The 21401-nt window shown below is 37.2% G+C and overlaps 1 protein-coding gene across 1 annotated transcript; it reads right to left on the reverse strand.

Moving 5' to 3' along the window:
* Window positions 1–7070: 7070 nt before the first annotated feature.
* On the reverse strand, window positions 7071–15062 carry CENPW (centromere protein W). Its single transcript, XM_054195472.1, has 3 exons — window positions 14871–15062; window positions 9809–9922; window positions 7071–8101 (listed from the first exon to the last, which is right to left on the reverse strand). Exons 1-3 carry the CDS (start codon window positions 14958–14960, stop codon window positions 8075–8077), a joined length of 231 nt encoding a protein of 76 aa, XP_054051447.1. The 5' UTR covers window positions 14961–15062; the 3' UTR covers window positions 7071–8074.
* Between the last annotated feature and the right edge of the window lie 6339 nt (window positions 15063–21401).

Consider the following 21401-nt stretch of genomic DNA (forward strand, 5'->3'; position numbering starts at 1 on the left):
TTAGTAGAGACAAAAAAAAAAAATACCTTCTTGGTAAATCAAAGAGTTTCTAAGACACCATTTTAGAGATACATGGCCTTCTGCTTCACCAGTAACTTCACCAAAAAAAGAGCCATTAGAAGAGTTTTCCTTAGAACAAAGGAATATCTAGCTTATCCCATCTTCTTCCCTTGTGAGTGAAAGTGGGCAAGCAAGAAGTAGGAAAAAAACATGTTAGCAGAAATATCCAAGGTACAATTCAGGTCAATACATGAACGTTTGTTTTGGAGAAGTTCAGTATAATTAAGCATCCATTCTACCCAAGTAAAGATGATTTGGAAAGGTGTTTTCTTTTTATTTCCAGGAAAACCTTGCAAAAGATGCTAGGTTCAAGAAAATAATATGCCAAAGTAAAACTGCTGTGCTTGCACTCATCCTGTGTTTTTAATATTGCCTATTCTTCCGACTCTTGGCTATAGCTGCACTGCCAGCTAGCTGTTTAGCAAATAAGAAAAGTTCAACGTAAGGCATGGTAGCCTGAACAATAACATTAACAATAAAGTTTCTTTATGATGGTAGGTACAAAATTATAGTACAATTAACACCTCCTCAAGCCAGTAAGTTATTCCATACCTTGTTGAGACTTGACTTCAAAAATTGCAGTCAACAAAAAGTATCATTAAAGCCTAGGTCTTACTTTCACAACCTCACAATGTTTGCGTTTATGCTGCATGTATACGGAAATATTCAAGTGAACAGGGATAAGCAAGCAATATTTCAGAAATCTTGTGTAAGGGCTACCAGCTCCTATGCTTGGTTACTCCCTGAAGACTTATGTTTTCAGGGAACATTTAATATTTGAATTTTACTCACAATTTAGAATAAACTAAAGCAAATTAATGAAAATATTCTACATTAGTGTCCATAAAAGCACAGAAAAACCTACAGGAAAGGTTAAAAAAAGCTAGAAAATTCTCAAGGGCAGACCTGCTATGAAATCATGCAGAAAGACACCAAAGCCATTCCAGTACTGACATCCAGAGAAACTCCCCAGGATGTTACGGATACAGCAGTGTATCTCCCAAGACCTGGCTATCTGCCCAAAGCAGATTCTTACTTCACACACTCATGGCGAGCAGGAGAGCACACGCCACAGAGCTACAATAGCCATATCCTGCCTTGACTGCGAGATTGAAGTTCTCTCCTGCACAGGTATCTTCTGGGACAGTGGATTCAAACTAATTTCAGATCATTTGTCCACCAGACATTGTATAAATCTGAAATAATACCAGTGATGGAGCTAGACTGTGGGGTTTTTTTTCCTATTTGGGAGCTTTCTCAGCCAACTGTTCCTTCCCATTTTATAAACTTCAGTCAAAGAGAGGAAAAGAAAGCTTCACTTAGCTGTTGATGGCTCCTTTGAGGCTTTTGCCTTAAATTCTCTCGAACTCAGTATACATTTCAAACCCAACACACTGCTGAAGGATTCTTGTACTAACTACAGTGACTATTCATCAAGTTAACCATCTTTGGTGACTCTTCCTTCTTTCCACTGAAAAACAAACACCAACCCCCTCACCTCCCACCCTGAAAAAAACCCAAAACAACACACACACCAAAAAAAAAAAAAAAAAAAATCCAAAAAAACCCCCATGAGTAGCGGTGAAGGATTCTCCTTCTTAATTCTGCAGACACTTATATATATACACACACACTAATCTGTCACAAACATCTATAGGTGAACAACCTGTTGATCATTTAAATGAAAAATGCATTATTGCCCAAATTCACATAAACAATACCAATGTGCCTCCAAAGAAAATTTGATAGTTAATCCATTCTTCTGGCACCAGTGGACTTTTAAATGTTGTTGCTGCCCTAAAATAAGACTTCACTATGCTCTCCAGTCTTATCCAGAAAAGGAAAGGGAAACAATAAGGAAAAAAAATTCAAGATGAATTACTGTAAAGCAGGTAAGTTAATGTACATATACTGTTAGGTATTTTGCAAAATGTTAGTAATTATGGAAAAGTGTGCTGTAAACCTCTTGGACTAAGAAAAATGAACTTCTTTTGTCCACTTCTGATCTGAATTTTCCAGGTTTATTCATATGAATTTGTGGAAAAAACTTCCAGAACAGGCAACAGAAGTATTGTCAAAATTAATTACTATGTGGAACTCTAACAACAATTTAGGAAGATATCCCATATCCCAAAAAACATTAGTTAAACTGAAGTTAAGGCTGAACGGACACAGCACATGCTTTATTGGAAAAAGTTTTAGAAGAGCATTGTTACTTAGACTACGTGAAAACTACTGCTGTGCTCCCCCAAAACCCAGCTCTTTAAATTTGGAAAGTGTGGGAACTCACAATTAAACTTCAGCATGAAAAACAAATTGTGAAACTACAGAAACACAGTTAAGATTGGCCAGACAATCATTTACTATGCCATGTGCTTACCTTTACCTTTTTCCTTACTGTTCCTCCTCTTTTTTTTTTTTAAATTAGGGTCTGTCTTTAACTCATTTTTAATTGCTAACCAACCTTCAGAAACCAGTATTACTTAAACAGCTGACCAACTTTGGAAACTGCACTGTACACACATAATTTTCTCTGAAGAGTGAAAACAAACTAAAGAATAAAGAATTTAAACATGTTCAAATATAACCCACCATCAGTATGTTAACTTTAGCTTTTACCCTGTGAGTACCCTCCAACAGCTAGCACTAGAGACTTGCTTGTACTAATTTCAGCAACGCAATAGAATTTTAAAAACTGGCTTACATGTTACTTAAATGTTTTCTTTTATCTGGTTTATTTATAAGAGTTGGGCAAATTTCATTAAAACTGATATAAATTATATAATCTAATCTGTGTGTGTACTTACCTGCTGAAGTTAAACAAACGAAAAAACTCACATTACGCTGTCAATTTTAGAGGTTAGCACAAACACAATTAGACCAATTTAAACCTGACATAAGGGATTAGAATCTTCACCTAATCCAAACCCTATTCCTTATTACATTTATTTGGAAGTGCTTGCCCTTTATAATTTTTGATTCAGGATCCGTTCAACTGCCAAAATACATAGCTTTCTGTGCTTTCCGGACACTCAGGCAACAAAATAGAGTCTCTGTTTCAGCTGACCCTGACCTAGCACTAGGAGGTTAAAAGCAAGCCATTCCTGTAGGAAGTACTCTTGGTTTTATTTAACTGCTGCAATCACATTATTACCCAGTAGTAAGGCTGTGTCTACATTTCTTTTGTAAACCAGAAGTAATTTTAGGGTTGTTTAGGCATTTTTCTACGCTCTACCAAGTTCTCCACGCACTGAAATCATTCCCCCAGGAAAGTGACCTTCTCTGTAAGAAACTTGATCTTACAGGTATCAAATGACCTGAAAAGATCTTTCAGCAGTTTAGTCAGGATAACATTAATAACCCAGCCCACAGGAGAATATTATGTACCAAAGCCTAGGTGAATTTGATGAATGTGGACTGCAAAGAAACTGACATAACCCCAACACTGCTCACCAAACAGTAAATGCATGAATTCCAACTGACTACGTCTGGAGAATCATGAGCTGTCAGGTGGGAAGATTCTTCACCAACTTCCTCAAAAAGCTGCAATTCTGTATTTAGCACAACAAAAATGCTGTCAGCGTCTTCTCACTCTAGAATTCAAAATACTCCAACGTGTAAGAAATTTGTCCTATTAAACTCTTTTATCATATCCAAGTGGGATATGAAACTACTGCAGCTACTAGTACCATTAAAACATATCAAGGAATCTATATTCCAATACATATATAAAGTATATTAAATTGAACAACAATTACACACAGCACTTTGAAGCAGTCTGAAGAACTTAGATTTGACATGTATTTTACAGCTTTGGAAAAAGGAATTTTGTTTTACTGTAATCAGCAGTTTTAATATAAGTCACACCTTCTAAATATATACTCATAAGTCACCTCAAAACCCTATGTATTTAGGAGTTACAATGCCCTATCATTAGTTGTTCTAAGCTGATAAAAGACTAACAGAATGCTGAGTCAACAATTCAACCAATACTAGCTATATGTTTTATAGTTAAAGTTGCTATATGAGCAATATCCTGTACAAAAACCTCCTGCATACAACTGCCCATAGAACACACCAGTTTCTAAAAACAAGGCTACGTTGTACAAATAACTATAGACCTATAAATAAGAAAACTATCTGATGCTGAAATATTGATCTTCGAAGAAAGAAAAATCTTAAAGATCCATCAAAGCCTCGCATGTCTTTACACTCTCAGTAGGGATCAGCAGAGCACACTTTTTTGATGTGAATGAGAATTTTTTTTTAAAACATTAATTGCCCTACATATGTCATCAGTGTGAGCTTGGTAGTCTTCAAAAAAATATCTGTAAGTGTCACAACCTATAGTATACTTTTTAATAGGAATAAACAATATTTTCTCTAATGAGAAGTTAACTGCACAGAAGAAAAAGACAGTTTTTGTTCTATCTCCACCTTATGGCAAGGAAAAGAATTTTCATATTACAGCATACATATTTCTGGATTTTTTTTTTCCTTTACTTATCACTATAGCCAGAGAATATTTACTATTTTTATTATGCAATTTAAGATTCTTTTTTAGCAACCGTGCACTCCTCCACAAACAAGTAGAATGAAACTCCAAGCCATAAATATTGTCTCTAGCACCTGTGCTGATTTTCTGAATCAAAAGACTTCAAGATCCGATGTAACTTTAGATTCAAATAGCCAAGTGATTAGTTGGGCCCTGCACCCACAAGAGTATACAAGTTCATATAATCCTGTTGACTCCATTAAGAGCTAAGCAGCTACATCTCTCCATAGATCTAACCTTCACTGATACAACATTCTTAATGTTCACACTGTTTAAAAATAGTTTTAAACTTAATAATCAGTGAATTATACCACTCAGAAAATAAACATGTCCTACAAATTAAAACAAAAGTACACACAAATCTAGTTTTAAAGCTTTCACAGCTACCTTCTCTCTTCGCTTATCTTGCAAGCAAAATGATGCAACCATGACAGCTGGAATAGTGCATACTCCTCACAAGACTTAGTCAAGTTGGCAAACACTAGATCCTCTTTCATCACTCCATACATGAGATGAAACAAAAATAGCAGCAGCAGCACCCCACAAGGCAAAACACACTCTTCCCACATAGTCATATGTGTATTAATACACATTTTTCTTCTTCTTTTGTGCCTTAATATCTTGTGATACCACTCACTGGCCCAGTGACTAACATTAGTTACAAGAAAAGCTGGAAACGAAGACAATGGCCACCAGAAGTACTTTTGCCAAGTTCTTGTTTCTTCATTTTGACTTTTCCCTTGGTCATAGTGAAAGGGTGGGGTAGGACATGAAACAGAACAACACTGGGAGTGCTCCAGAGAGAAGAGAATGGAAAAACTAGATAATGTCTTAGTGTGCCTTTAATTTTTTAGGCCTTCTATCCTGCCTCCCTGAGGAAATGAAGAGTCACAACTGTATTATCCTTTAAAACCAGAGGAAATTCAACAGTGAGTCAATAATCTCAATGTTTTTTGAGTAAATTTCTCAAGGTTTTGTGAAGATAGTGGAGTAGAAGAGACACCTTACTAATGCATGACCATGGCTCTTCCCTCAATAATCCTTCCCTTTTTCCTCCTAATGGCAGAGAATCAACACAGGAACTCAAATAATAGAACCCAATTTCTTTAGGCCTTCTACCACAGATCTAGTTTAAAAAGACATTTTGTACAATTACTTGCTTTGCTGCTTTGTCATTAGAGATTCCCTTACAGAAAACATTATTAGTATATCCTCCAAGGTTACATTAATTGCAAGGTTAATAGGTATTTAAACAACACTGCTGTAAGGAGCTTTAATTTTAAAAACCCAGTAAGGAAAATTGGGTAGAGGAGAGACCCTATGTATATGTGAAGGAGTACAGAAGAGCTGCCAAATAGGAATATAATTAACCTTATGGTGAACATTCAAGAAGATACCAGAAAAACATAATAGCATTGTATATTTCTGAATGCTTACCCACACTACATCAACCACGTCAATTTTCAGTACACATTTATTTAAAGTTTAAGAGAGAAACCTGTATACCTGCCAAGCTATTCAGGTCTTCTAAATACCTGCCTGCTTCAGCTATTCTGAAATGTTCACCAAGTTCTGGAAATCTAGCAACAGGACATGTTTTGACTCAAACTTCTCAGGGCTTATAGAAAAAAAAAAAAACCTCTCCTATAAAAAAAAAAAAGGCACCTACTTATCCAAGAATATAGGCCAAAAAAACTGTACAAAACATTAAAGTAGTACACTGGCGGCTGGTTTTAACCCTTCCTTGCATCCCCTTCCCCAATGGTCGCTGATTCTACGCAAGAATGAGAACATTCCACTAAGCTCAGAGTAAATCTTGCTCCTAGGAAAATCAAAAGAGTTAAAATGAACACCAAAACAAGTTCCAAAAAAAGCTACAGCACTCAAGCAATTATACAATGAGGAAAAGTATGTGGTTATACACGACAATTACAAGAAAATGTATCAGGGAAAAATTAAGAGAAAACATTTCTAACAAAGGAAAATTTAGTGTTGCAATAAAATTGTTAAATCATGGACAATAATTGCAAAGAAAAATATAAATATCAGATCTCCCTTATTCCTGACTACGTACTTCAGTCCAAATACCCTCAACACACGTATATTCACAGCTTGCTTTGTGAATTTCAAGGAAGTAAGAGAAGAAAATGAAGAATCAAGAATTTAGTTATTATATACAAGAAGCAGACTGAACTAAGCCCTATGAGTTAAGTAAAGCAGAAGAAAGATCTTTCCTTTCTGCATACTGTAAAAGGTTGACTTTTCCCAGGTTGTATAGGATTTCAAAAAGTATGTGGACATGATATGAAATTTTAAGTTCTGGCATTGCTCCGGTTTCCTTAGACTACAAAAAATTTATACAATGTGATTCTTTTTTCTGCATATCTAGAATACACTCAGTAACATGTTAAACAAAATTAGACTACTCAGTAAACAATGTTTTTAAAAACTTTATTTTAAGAATAGCTCACTGTGTGTGTGAAGGATCATCTACCACATATTCCAAACCCCTGTATTATCAGGTCAAACTGTGAGATACAACTATATCTTCATTAAAAGATTTATTAAGCAAAGTGTTCAGCGACTGTTTAAAAATATTAGATTAGGAATAGAAAATTATATTAATTTAAAGATATTTTTATATAATGTAGATTTCCAGACTTCTAACAAGTTGGGATGACACTTTTGAGTCAGAAGGGGAAGGAAGTAGCTTGGCACTCATGCCAGTTTATCTTCACTATGTGTACAGGATCTAACTTCAAAAACATCAGCTGTGCCAGATCTTTTCTTTTCCATAATGTGCATCTGTCTACACCAACTGAATTAGAGACCACCAACTTGTCTCATATACCACATCAAACAATAGGCCAGCTTAACAGTTCAGAGCATGATTTAGAAATACAAAATAAGTATTCTTTCCCAGAACACAGAAGTTCTAGCCTACTTTTCAAAGCCATTTAAAAATATTAAGACATTTATAAATAAATTGAAGCCAAGATATTTAATACAGTAGTTTCTCTAGTGCTTGTTTTGAAAGCCAAGATTTTGTAGAGCTGGTGACTCTGCTTTGAACTTCATAATCTATAATGGATTTAGTGAAACCTGCATTTTTATTACTGTTCTCCTTTTAAAGTTTCACACATCTAATAATTAATGACACATTGTACCTAAAGAGTGAGTATGGTATAGGCATTCCTTCATTATTAAGGAAGAAATAAGGTACATCAAAAGTCTTAAGTGACAAGTGACACTCATTTTAAAATTATGCATGAAGTGTATGAAAATATACATTGTAAGGTTCTTAAATTATTTTTTTAAAGAAACAGCAAGATACTCAGAGTCAGGAGACAGACATCAATAAAACTAAAGACTTCCACAAGTGCAAAAGCTGGCTCACAGGATCTCACATTAGTAAGAAAACACGGAAAAACATGCTTTGAAATTCCATTGTTCTTTTTTCTAGCCTCTGCTTTTCTTTAAAATAACCTGCAAAAAGAAAAAAAAGTATATTTATCACTGCTTTTATCATTACAATCCAAGCAGCAGTAAGAGATCCAAAATGCTAGGCTACTCAGACCAAAGGTTCACCTAGCCAAACAATCAGTTTCCAAAAGAATAGAGTCACCAAGGGTAAAAGTCTAGGGAAAAGGTTAGAAATAAAGCAAAAGCATACAGAAATAGGCCATATCAGAAAGTATTTTTTTTTTAAATTAGAACATTCATAACCAAGAATTTTCTAAAATAAAGGGCTTTTTTTAAAAAGGAATGCTGAAAAATGGCAATGACACTCTCAGCAGATTCCTTGAAGCTCTTGCCCTGTGTTAGGCGTAGACAAAAAGAAAAAAAAAAAATTTGCAATTATGCAGCTACTATGCTCAATTTTTGTTTGCAATGCCTTGTTTCTTTCTATATCAAGAGTGCCAGACCCTTGGAAGGACATTTTTTGGTTTGGAGTTTAAGTTGAAAAATGAACTTCAAAGCCCAAGTGGGACCATTTAAGTGTTAAACATTATTAAAATACAGGCAGTTTTTCCTTTCTTCTCATCTTAAAAAAATAAATGGAGCACAAAAATGTTCAAATAATGTTAAGATCGCAGTTAAAAAGAAATTACAAATGCGTAAGATTCCAACTGTAACATTAACTTGGCTATACTACACATCCTGTATATATTTCTGTTACCATAGTAATAGAAACTATCAAACTAAGCATTTCACTGGAGGAAAAAAAAAAAACACACAACCTAAAGACAAACAGAAGCCACAGGACCCAAAATATCAGATAGCACTGAGTTTTTTTTCTTTTAATTTGCCCAGCAGTAGTAGGTGGCTGAACCGATAACAAATTAAACAGACTGAGTTCCTTCGTGAAACCTAGGTAAACCAGACATATCCTAGCAAGTGAAATGAGCTACAGAATACAAAAAGACTTCAGTCATAATTTCACACTACTCTAATTCTTTCTATAGAGAGAAAGCTGCATAACACCTTCCTCTTTCCCTTCTTTTGCATATACATAAAACTTACCATGCTTTGTAACGCAGAGGGTTCCACCTTCAGATATTCATACAGTAATTTTTGTTATGCTTAACTACCCATATAGCAATCCATAGTCTAATGCTCCCTTAGTTCTCTTGCCAAACACAACATTGCACAAAGTATCTGTTTTTTTAAGTAGCATCCACACAGCGCTGCAAGAATCCACTTAGAACATCTTTCAGACACAGCAGGTAAGAACTGAAGGTGTCAGTAAGATATTTGAACCTCTTTGAACTATTTCCCACTTGTTCCATACAGCTTCATTTATGTTACTGAAGTTAAGACAGCATGCTTCCTTGATATAGTATCTGAAATAAAGATCCTCCAACTTTGGAATTTGCTCCTGTTCCCTGGGCCTTCAGCGCATGCATGCTTGCTGGTAGACTACTGTGTAGGCTTACCCACATATTGAAACTATGAATTGAAACATGGAATAATCAAGTTAAAATAAGGCCATATTTAATAGGGCAAGGAGGCTTATTTTAATGTCTTGGTGACAGTGAATTATGTCAATGATAGATTAAAGAACATTATGTTTCTGCAGGTTTCGGATTATAAATAAAAACATATCAACACTAACACAGAAACTTTTGGATATGCTGTCATAATACATTTTACATTAAACAAAAAAGAAAAATAATAAAAATGCTTTATTACCTTTGCTGCAGCTATAGTGTGCTCGGGTTTAATTATTTTACTTTTGTCCTCAAAAGCATTTGTCCTGGCTTCATCTGCTAGCCGATGGAGAAACAGTAAGAAGCTCAAATGCACCTTTAAAAGAGGGAAGAAAAAAAAAATCAAGAAGGATTCAGACTCTTTAAGCACAGTGGTGGGTTTTTTCAGAGCTTCATCGTTTGAGACAGAGGATTTGCATATTAGACTGCTTCGAAATTCCTGAAAGGTGTTCTCAGGAAAACAAAGTACCACTCACTTCAAATCTTAATAAATTCCCAAGACATTCCTTACTGCAAGACTCTTGTAAATATAGTTTAAATTTAGTATACTTAAATTATAAGAGTGCTCTGGAAATGATCATACAAACAACAACCAATCTAACAGAAATCAAATCTGATTTTTATTAGCAGGTTTTTATAATAAAATGTAAACGTAAGTATCAGAGAACACCAAAGAGCCCTTTTGCCTACTAGTAAATAGTCAGCTTTCACTGACTACAACAGCCAGACTTTTAATGGACAGCAAATTCATCCCTGCTTTATCACCAAATGGACCACAGACAAGTTCAAGGACTTGTGCCCTTTTCCAGTGCAAAGGAGCACTGACACTAATTTCTCCAGAACACAAAATTCTCAACTGTCAGGAGGTTCCATCCATTTTTTTCCAAACTCATCACTTACTCAACCTTTTTACATGACAAGAACTGTAGGGCAGTATTCCATTCAACACAGAATCCTGCTCTGCTAGTACAGAAGCAGCAAAAACTTCAGCAGCCAAAGAACTCCAACTTGCACTAAAAATTGCCAGTGAAAAGCACCCCTGTGTAATAAGGGACCTGTAATACAAACCTCTAGCATTATACAGACATGTGAAGTATTTTAATAGTCCAACCTGAAAATTGGTAATTGCACTTTTTGTAAATTAAACTTTCAACAATATTAACTTTGCTACATAAAGTGTACAAAAATACTTTTTCAATCAAGACCTCAGAAAAATATTACTGATATATATGAAAATTTTATTTATATGAATTAGGTGATTATTTATTCTGCCATACCTGATCTGCAAAGCCTAGAAACGTATGACAAGGAAAGTTACAAGTTAGAGTTTATAAGAAATACTTTGGCAGTGAGTTTGCAGCACAAAGAATCTGTTAGAGGGCAGGCATTTCAGCATTCGTATGACAAGCAATTTAGGGGCTTTTTTTCAGTCTCCTGAACTAAATTAAGCCAGCGTGCAGCAGATCAATTTAGATAGTATTTGGCATCATTTGGAAGCATCTACTACATGAAAAGCAGACATTCTTGCAGGTGTAGTTAGCAAATTATCGAAGCCGTTTTTAAACTAGTCTTTAGTTACAGAAATAATCTCTGAAAGAATCAAGCAGTGGCACTAAATTAGTGTTCAACATTAGAACTCTCACACTAGTTTGATCAACATGGAGGTTAGATTTCTGGAAACAGCCTGGAGGAGAGGAGGGAGGTGGAACAAAAGCTTCCATACTTGCAAGTCCTCCTGCTGAGATACCTAAAGGCAAAAGTGTTAATTTTAAAACTGCCTTTAAAAACTGCATCTTCTCTCAGATCACTGTACCTTCATTTTTCTAATTTCAAAGTGAATTGCTTCACGTTCAGAAGCTTCCCCTGAACTCATATAGATTTAACATAGACACGTAACTAAAATCAGAACATTCCACAATAGAGCACACATGTTAATAAATATTCCAGATTATTCAAGGCAATTAAGAAAGGCAGATGAAAGGCAGAATGACTGAATAGCATGAATTCGACAGTTACTGACAAATACCTAAGTGATACCACATCTGTTTAAAGGCGTTGCTTTACTACGTATTAGATTATTGTCCCTCTGCATAAAATTAAAAAACAGTTTTGAACTACTTGTGAAAACCACCTTACACAACAGAATGCTTACTTCCCACATAAGAAAGTTTGTACAGTTTTAAGAATGTACGTAAAAAAAAAAAAATCACAACACTGCTTGCAGAGCAACTTCCACACACCTGCTCAGCAGGACTAATGAATAGTAGAGACAAGCGCCGTAATTTTGTTCTGCTGCCATAACTTCAGAACAATTTACTAAACTGATATTTCATCATTCTATGCCCATAACAAAGACAAAAGGAGGCATTCAATGCAACACTTCAAGCTTTTGCTGGAATGTAAATACAAACCTGCCCTTCTAGCACAAAACAAGCAGCTGAGTTCCTGCTTTTCTTCTGTAATTTCAAGGTAGAACAAAGTTTGCAGCTTTTTCGTCTCAGATCATTGTGGGGGGAACATCTGAATTTCCATAATAAAATCTTTACCTCTTATTTTCAAAAAGGTAAATAATTGAGTTCTAAGAGCACTGGAAAAAAGTACTGGTTTTAACTCTTCAATTAAAGACATTATAGAAAAAAAAAAATCAGCTTCTTGAGAAAGTCTGATGAAATTTGTTAGCTACACTGTGCACAGAGAAAGACATTAACACTTAGGAAATAGGTTCTGACAAAGCTTCAAATTTCAAAAAGCGAGTTGATCAAAAGAATCTGAAAAGCGAGGAAGAAACTCCATTCAGGTATTTAATCAAATTGTCTGAATTCTTATGTCCTTCAAACTTGTTAATAAGCATCACATAAGATCACATTGGTTTATCGAGAAAAAATAATCTCTGAAGAGTCAAGAAAAGGAAAACAATCTGATTATGTCATAAAACAGGTAGGCAGACCTCCTCACTGGACTAGCTAAACTCCACAGCAGATTCAAACATAAAGCATGGATCATTCAGGCAGATAGTCCAGCAACTGAGCTGGCCAATTCTCATATTTCCCTTCAGAAAACGCAAGCACTCTGCTCAAAACCTATATGGTTTCGTCTTGTTAAGACAGCTACTATATAAATTTCTAAAGTATGCAATTTAATCACTCTTAAAAGGTTTGTAGGGATTAACAGAGACACTAAAAAGACAGTCTCAAAACTTATCACTTGTCTAATTACAGGAATAACACACAATTATTTTTTTTTAATAAATCAACACAGGTGGAATTTTGCTTATTTATTCATAGAAATAAAGAGCTAAGAGCTGTTAGCCACATGCCTAGTTGAAGAACATCATTGGCAATCACCCCTGGACATTCTTGTTTAAAGGTAAAGTAAAAAAACCAAGCCTCCTAACATTAAAGGCCATTTAATTTGACATCACCAGAAGGGATAACCTAAGCTTCCACCACATTATTAAAATTCATTCTCACGTCATCCTTTGTGTTGCAATGAGTATTTTCATAGCCATATTTTAAGCCAAATCATATTGTTGCTGTGCATTAGCTTCAGTCAATTCAATTCCCTGGTTGTCTTTGCAGCTCACAGAACACTAGTGCCAGGATGAGGAAGAGATGGGAAACAATGGCCAAGATTTGGAGGGATGTCCCACTTCCCCCTTTTCAGACAGCTACACAACCTTGAAGCCAAATTAACACAACCATGGAAACACAGACCAACTGTTACTAACAACTACAAAAAATTTTATTAGTGATTGTGTAAGTTTGATTAGTTCACTACTGCATTCCACTGAGAAAGCTTTGAGTGGGTCTGAGCATGAGCAGCAAGGGCCCAGGTCCTTATGCCATAAAATACTCCAAAGATAACAAAAGCAGAAGGAAGAGATCATATTTTTATTAGACCAATTAGAAAAATATGTACTGTTTACATTAAAATGTAAATCCTCTAATTACCATATTCACTCATATTAATCTCATATTTTTTTTTTAATTTTGTATATTTACATTTAGCTTCATATACCAAGATACCAACCTTCATGATATAGCAAGACACAGCTTTTATACACATATCAAACATGGACAATTCGAGTCAGCGACCATGCTAGTATACAATATGCATTAATGCTCCAAGAATCACACGCATTTGAAAACAAGAGGGCATAAGAGTCAAGCAAGTTAAGCCTATTAAGTTACTTCAAAGAATATTTTTTAATGCAGATGTTATTTTTTTCAGTATGGCAGCTACCACAAGGTCTCCTGAGTTCAGGCTTCCTTGCTGTAGTCAAGTGATTTCTTGGTGAGACAAACCCTTCCTGTGCCACAAATCCCTTATTGCAGGTCAGATGGAATCCAGCTGTGATAGCCTGAGTTCTCTAAAACTTGATTGATATGGCTGTTATCCCTACACCTTTATTGGCAGTTGTTTTTAAAGCATGAACAGGTTCCCAAACACTTAGTCTTGTTAGTTTACTAACAAGACTTGTCATTCCTCAGGTTTAGAGAAAGATTACTTAGAAGGCCTTCTACAAAAATATGAACATTCAAGATGCCTTAATAGCTTAGCAATTCATCAATCACAATTCAGTTGATCGAGATCTATATACCCAAATTGCTCTACGTAAACAACAAGCATCTGCATGCCTGCCATATAATCCAAATTCCTATTTCTCAGTCCACCTATATCAAACTCTTTGAACAGCAGTATGTACACGTAGTGACACAGTATTTATGCATCAGCCTGTCCCTGAATCCCCAAACTCACCGTCAGAAACCTACAGTACAGTAGCAACCAGCAAAGCAGAAAGCTGCAATCACTACGTATTAGTATTTTATTAGACTAACCAATCACCTATCTCCCCACAAACTCTGCCTCCAGGTCACTGCAGAAACACCATTAGTAGTAACCTGACATCCCATTGCACCCAGCAACTCCAACCTGCTCCGGTGCGCACAATCCAGCGGCACATATATCTCAAGCGAGAAAACATTTAGAGACTAAATGCCCCTATTTAGGGACACCTGCCCTAGGGCAACCAGAATAATCGCAGCTGCCCCCCACGTCCAAAAGCACAACTGCTCCCGGCCCGAGGGAGTACTCATAGAGCAGCCCGAGCGGCTGCGGACGGCTGCTTGGAGCAGTCTCTGCCCCCCGGCCCATGCCCGGAGAAAGCAGGCTGGAGGCCGCCGGGGCCAGAGCTGAGGGGCGGAGCGGCATGAAACCTCACTCCGGGCCGCATCGCTCGGCGCCCGCCCCTCACCCCTCCTCACCAGCAGGTCGGCGTTAGCCGCCAGGCGTAACTGCGGCTTGTGCATCTTTATTATCTTCCGCAAAGTGCTGCGGGGCGCCGTGCGCTTCATCCTCCTCCTCCTCCTCTTTCCCCTCCTGTCGCCGCCGAGGCCGGGCCCAACGGCTGCCGCCCAACCGCCCTCCGCCGTTCGAATCGGCCGCCCTGGCGCAGGCGCGTGCGCCCGCCGTGACGCACTTCCCAACGGCCGGGCGCGGCACCGCCCCCGCGGGAGCGCGGCGGGACGGGACGGGGCGGGGCGGAGGGGAGAGGAGAGGAGAGGAGCCCCCGTCCCGCCCCGATCCCGGCGGAGCGGCCGCGGCGCTGCAGCGTTTCCCTGGAAACCGCATGAAATGGTGGCAATTCGGGGAGAGCCGGCCGGCGCGTTTGCCCCGAGCCGCCGCCGGCATAAGTCGAGAGGGAGCGAGGCGCCATCACACCTGCGGCTTCCGTGGCCGGTGCTAGCCTGGGATCCGGGCCTTCCCCCACAGCCGCTGCCTTCGGGCGGAGGCTGTGGCGACCCGACGACAGCGGCGTCCGGCTCCCAAGTGACAGCCCTGAGGCGCGTGTGGGGCCAGAAAAGCTCCCCGGGCTGGTGTGTGAGGTGCATTAACGGGCCCCAGAGGGACACGGCCACAGTCGTTCCCCTCACAAGCAACAACGTGTGGAACTGCTTCCCTTGAAAGCTGAGGGAAACGGTGCTTTAGCTCTGGCTTTAACAAGTTACCCACACCTCTACCCAGCCCTTTTTTAATCAACAAGAAAGAAAATACATGCGGCAGTTTTCAGGCTGCCTTTACCTAACCTCCAGACCTGGGCCCTGACGCATGCTGAGGTTTCCCAAAACAGAGGGAAAGCGGCACCAGTTGGAGGCATGGAACGGCGCTGCTTAAATAAGCCTCAGGCCAAGACCCGTGGGTTGTAGATTGGCAATTGTCTTCCAAGTTGGGCAGAATTTACTTGCTGCAGAAGTGCAGGGCGTTGTACAACACGCATGTTCTCTCCTTCGTTTCCTTGTGTGACCCTGCTGGGAGATGTGACACCAAAGGGTCTCGTCTGGGTGCCCTGCAGGACCAGGAGCACAATTAGCACCATAAACTTAAGACTAAAATGCGCCTAGAGTTACCTTCTGCACATAAATCCAGATAAAACACTGTGTTAGTACGGGTATGGCATTGACTTCATTGTACAGAGAAACGTGCACTCGTTCTGAAAGCAACCACCACTTTTAAAGTGTCATTCCTTCCCTAGCATCTGTCCCTACGCTTCTATTTTGGCTGATGGATGCTGCTGACTGAAATACAGGTTTCCCCACAGAGGGGCCCCTGTAGCTTGGCATTCTCAGTGTATTTGGGCTGTGTGTACTTAGTTGGAGAAGGGGTCAGGATTTCATACTGAGGTATGGAGTTTTTCAGCATATTTATTAGTTTTTTGCTTTCTTTGGCCTATGGGATGTTTGCAAATTTAAATGTTAAATCAATGAGATAAATATATTGTCTTTATTCTATTATATTCACAATTATCAGCACCCAGATGTGAATCAGTTTTATTGAAGTATGTTCTTAAATCTGTATGATTTGGTATTTTAGTTAATTTGGCGATATCCACAAAATGTAGTCCAAACAGAAGTATGATATCTGACAGCAGGAGAGAATTTAAGATTTGCCAGTTCTTCAAACTCTGTCAGATATTTGAAAATCATGCTTTGTTCTTTCAGCTTTGACTGTCGCTTGCCATTAATCACCAACAGCAATGCAGGTTTTAAAATCAGGGTCTTAACATTTTTTTCTGTGAGTGGATAAGCACACTAAAACATAGGGTTTTTTTCTGCAGTTTAATAAGCACAGTTAATGGCTCAGCAGCACTGACAGAAGTAAACATTTGTTTCGTCAGTTAGCTAAATGGCTATGGCTCAGGAGCTACATAGGGTCATATACTGTAATGCTCATAACATACACACAGAAACTTGCATTGAGATCAACAATAATTCAGCATGTCAACAGATTCAAATCTACAGCTGGGATAAATTAGTAGCTCCACTGGACCTTACTGGAGCTGAGAATTGGGCCTTGAAATCTCAGACTTTATCTGTGGGAAACTAGTATGGGCAAGCATTTTACAAACTGTATGGGTTGCAAAAGTACCTCCGCTATAGGTCTAAAATGATTAAAATGCATCACACAAATTTGAAACTATGCAGTGATCTGCATAAAACGACAGATACTGAGACTCAAGACTAGTAACTGTATCTTTAGTTATGTGCTTGCTATATAGACAGTGACAATAATAAAATCTACTAATAAGTCTAATACTACTAGACTTTTGTTGGTTCTGGTAGTTTGATATTTCTAGTGGACTGTTCTTTGTTTTTAGCCACAGTGAATAATAATTTAAAGTGCCCTTTCAAATCTGCTTATTTACCAGATTTCCTTTTTTCTTATGTTTTGAAAAATTTATGACCTTGGTTACTGCAAGCAATTGATAACAGAGGTCCAATGTAAAAATGTTAAATTATAGGTTCTCATTTACTGAAAGAACATGAACTTCAATAGCTAAAATTTCTCCTTGAATATATATTTCAATGTCTTTGTCAGTAAATATTTCAGTAAACATGATTTTTGAATAGTTTGATTTTAATACCGAAATACTGTAGAACAAGAAAAAATTATATTGCTGTTATGCATTTCAAGGGACAAAATTATTTTATAAGTTAACTAAATGTAATAAAAATCAACATTTTAAAAATTATTTTATTTGCATTAACATATGGATTAATGGTTACATTACAGATAATCATAGAAAACTGCAAACTCACATTGTGTTCCTGATTTTGAACATAACTGTTTTCCTTTTCTGTCTTTCTGATAGAAGCTGTACAGTTCTGATATAATGCTATCGTGAAATAACATTTAAATAGGTAGAAGAATCATGCAAAATATATTTTAAATTAATTGTTGAAAAGATTAAATTGTTAATTTTGTCATATTCATGCAGCTTTATAAAAAAAGGCAGTTCTGTGCCTTATAGGCATATTTTCATGTTTTGCCTGTTCAAAAGCTGCAGGAGTTTTGCATCAATTTTCTACAAGCAGTTACCTTATTTTCAAATAATATTTCAAGAATTTTGGATTTTTCACTTTTTAACTATTGCAGGCTTTAAGCATACATTAGTTCATTTTATGAACTGGGTGTGTTTCGTGGCTTCAGCTGCAGCACAGCATCTTCCCAGTTTTCCAGCAATACTGAGCTGTGTTTTGGAACTAAATACATCATCTGGTACTGATGATAAGAGCTAGGAAAATTCAGCAATTAAAATGCCACCATCCAGGTCTGACTTCTTCAAGAAAACAAACAGCCTTTGCAGTGTTTCTGGGTAAAGGCAATTTCGGTGACATTATTTTGTGACTTTTGCTTCCAGATTATGCGCGTTCCTTGAAAATGGTTCCATACATTTCAGTGATTAAAAAGAGGCCAAGCTTGGGGCCAGTAAACATTTTGTTCTCTGTTTCTGTAAGGAAAGAGGTGAATTTATAGGCTAATTTTATCCACTCCTCTAATGCACTGTAAGTTGAAACAAGGGTAATATTGGGAGATTTAATTGAATAGCAGTGTTTCCTTTCTGACCTGAAGCTTTTATAAGCCCATCTTAACTTGTTAAATTTGCTCTCCCAGCCTGTCCTTCTTAACTATTAGTTTAATCATTTTTGTTTCTGGATTTTGACATTATCTTCAGTCAGACCCTTCATCAGTTCATAATTTTAGAGTCAACCTTCCCAAAGAATGCTGAAGAATTTAATTTTAAATGTGTGATACCTTGAAATTAATAATCACATTTTATAGATTCTTGCTAAGCCAAAGGTCCCTCGGTTTCTTCTCTAGTCAGGTAGAGACTGTTAAATACTTTCTGGTGTAATCCAGTTTCAGTGGTTGATGAAAGACCTTGAAACTTATCCTGGGTATGAATGTCAAAGCCTAGAATCTTTTGATGTTTTCTTCAGTGATGAAAAGATATCTCTAAAACAGAACATAACAATTCAGAAAAAGTAAACTCTTCTATAATGTAGTTGATAGGCTTGATCATAGCGGTTGGAGTACACAGACTGACTCTCCTGTTACATCTCTATATTCTTTCTGTTGTATGTAGGATAATTCAGATGTGGTTGAATAGTCTTGTAGAGAAACAGGAAAAGAGAGAATACAAAGGAGCAAATTGTATGTTTTCTTCTCCTCTGTGGAACTTAAAACAAATCTCGTGCTTGAAAAAGAAGGTGGAAATGGCAATTTTAACAAGAAACTTTTCTCTTGTGGCAGTCACTAATAATATGATGGCAATAATTTAGTTTCAATAGTAAATACTAGAAGCTCAGAGATGTGTTTGGCATTCACCTTTTGTTTTCATGAAGAAAAGAAAGTCTCTATGATCAATTATTTTTAAAATTACTTTTTCTTATTTATTTATTTAGCCCTATTTCTATCTGTTTTCAGGCCCAGTGCCAAACAGTGAAAATTTTACGGTTTTAGGCTTTACAATTTAACTTTCGGTTTTATTTTTCAGGACATTCTGTATACCAGCTCTCCGTATATAAGGCTGTGAAGAGCCTGCCTAAAGTCAGTTGACTTCCATCTGCCTGTTGTAATTGTTGGGATCGCATTCATGAAAAAAGTAAAGGCATAAAAATTACAGCTCAGCAGTCACTCTTACCTTCAGAAATATTCCTCACGCACTTGACATGCTATCAACTAAAAGTCTATTGGTTTCACTGCTTTTGAAGTAATTTAATGCAGAATCACATTGATATGTTAAGTCCACTACTTTCTGTAATTCTGTAAGAGAAAATTGTTTATTGTAGGTGTTGTCAATGAAATCCATAAAGATGAATAAATAACACCAAAAATAGTTACTTGATACCCACTTTGTTTGCATTTGTGTAACTTTTCTCATTACTTTTTTAGATTTTTACATTATTTGCATTTTGCTCCCGTACCTACTACGCCCATAGTCATATTTCCTCCTCCGGATTCCAGAATGAGCAATGTTATCCTCTGCATATGTCATGCTTTCCATGACAAGCCAGAAGGATCTTCTGGCACCTCTAGTCTGATCAGATAATCCAGACCTGCCAAAAAGACCACCTTCTCTGAGAAAATGTCACAAACCTAAACAGTATTCTGAAAAATACTTGTTTTCTATCTTCCAAAAAACATACTTTATGCAAATATATTGTAAACAGAGAACAAAGGACAGTGCAAAACTTAATGATGTTCCCTGGGATCTTACTTTACTGAAAACTGGTCTAATTAGCATAACATGTTTAATAGTAATAGCCATCAATAGAGAACTCAAAAAAAGACTAGTAGGTAGATACATATTACTCAACTGCCAACTTCTTAATTATATTTATCAGGGAGGGTAGATCAGAGGTGTCGACTGAGCCTAGTGGTTTTTCTTCCCTTTGTTTTTCACATGAAGGGTAGCAACACCTTTTAGCCCCACTAGAACAGACATTAGCTTCCACATCTCACAAGGACTACGTTTTTTCCCCATTGACTTTTTCTTCAGTCAGAAAGAGACCCCTACAAGTCTGATAGGCAACAGTATTTTTCCTACCTCTTTATTGATTTCCTTCAGGTTATGTCAGCTCTCAAATACTCCAGAATGGCCTGCTTAGTAATGCATCTTTCCACCAGTTTTCTGGCCGTGGCTGCAGAGGAAAATGAGTGATCCCAATTTGAGATATCAACCCCTGCAGGAACAAAAAAATAGCCTCTTGGTGGTGTTTCTGATTGTCACTAATCCTCAGCTATCCTAAAGTAGTGGAGGAAGCAGTCATGAGACCACTGTAATGAAAAATGCCCACTTCTTGCCTGGTACTGCCTATATGCCCTGGGAATGTACTGAAATAAAGGGACGTACATGCATATTTGTTAACTTTAAAGCCAGTTAGACAACTGGTCACATGTATGTGACAGTTATTTTGGGGTTTTTTTTTTAATTAATAAAGAGTAGGTGATAACCAGTGGGATGCCTGCCTGCCAGCTGATTTTCCCTGATGCCCCTGATGGTGGATTAAAACAAACTAAATTCAAAGTGAACCAATAAAGCGAGAGACGGGTTAGGTTTCAGATGAGGTGAATCGATTGCTGATTCCTTAAATCTCGCTTCATGTGACAGAAGCTAAGCCATACCATTATTGTGATATGTGAATACGGTAGAAAAAAAGAAGAATGGCAGCTCTAGTGGAGGAAGCATTTAAGTATTGACTTGCAGGTGCATGGAATAGGCCTATAACACAATAGGAGTCGTCTTAAACGCACAAAGTTGGCATGTATTCTGCAGTGGGGAAGACAGGAGAAGGAAAATTTAAGTAATATTTATTTCCGTAGCTAATAAGGGAGTTTAAAAAAAACCATTTCAGATTAAATATGAATATCAGAGTAGGCTGTAATCAGAATATATTTTTTCCATGCAGATTTTCAGAAGTGAAGAGATTTTTTTAACTGCCAAATGTAACATA

This window comes from Rissa tridactyla, chromosome 3 (genome assembly GCF_028500815.1).
Source record: "Rissa tridactyla isolate bRisTri1 chromosome 3, bRisTri1.patW.cur.20221130, whole genome shotgun sequence".
Lineage (NCBI taxonomy): Eukaryota > Metazoa > Chordata > Aves > Charadriiformes > Laridae > Rissa > Rissa tridactyla.

What these genes read in the sequence shown, in the direction of transcription:
- CENPW (XM_054195472.1), bottom strand. Translation starts at nt 14,960, where the DNA reads ATGAAGCGCACGGCGCCCCGCAGCACTTTGCGGAAGATAATAAAGATG. An exon ending in CGGCTAACGCCGACCTGCTG is followed by an intron (nt 9,923 to 14,870) that starts GTGAGGAGGGGT and finishes CCTCTTTTAAAG; the next exon opens with GTGCATTTGAGCTTCTTACT. An exon ending in ACACTATAGCTGCAGCAAAG is followed by an intron (nt 8,102 to 9,808) that starts GTAATAAAGCAT and finishes TTCTTTTTGCAG; the next exon opens with GTTATTTTAAAGAAAAGCAG.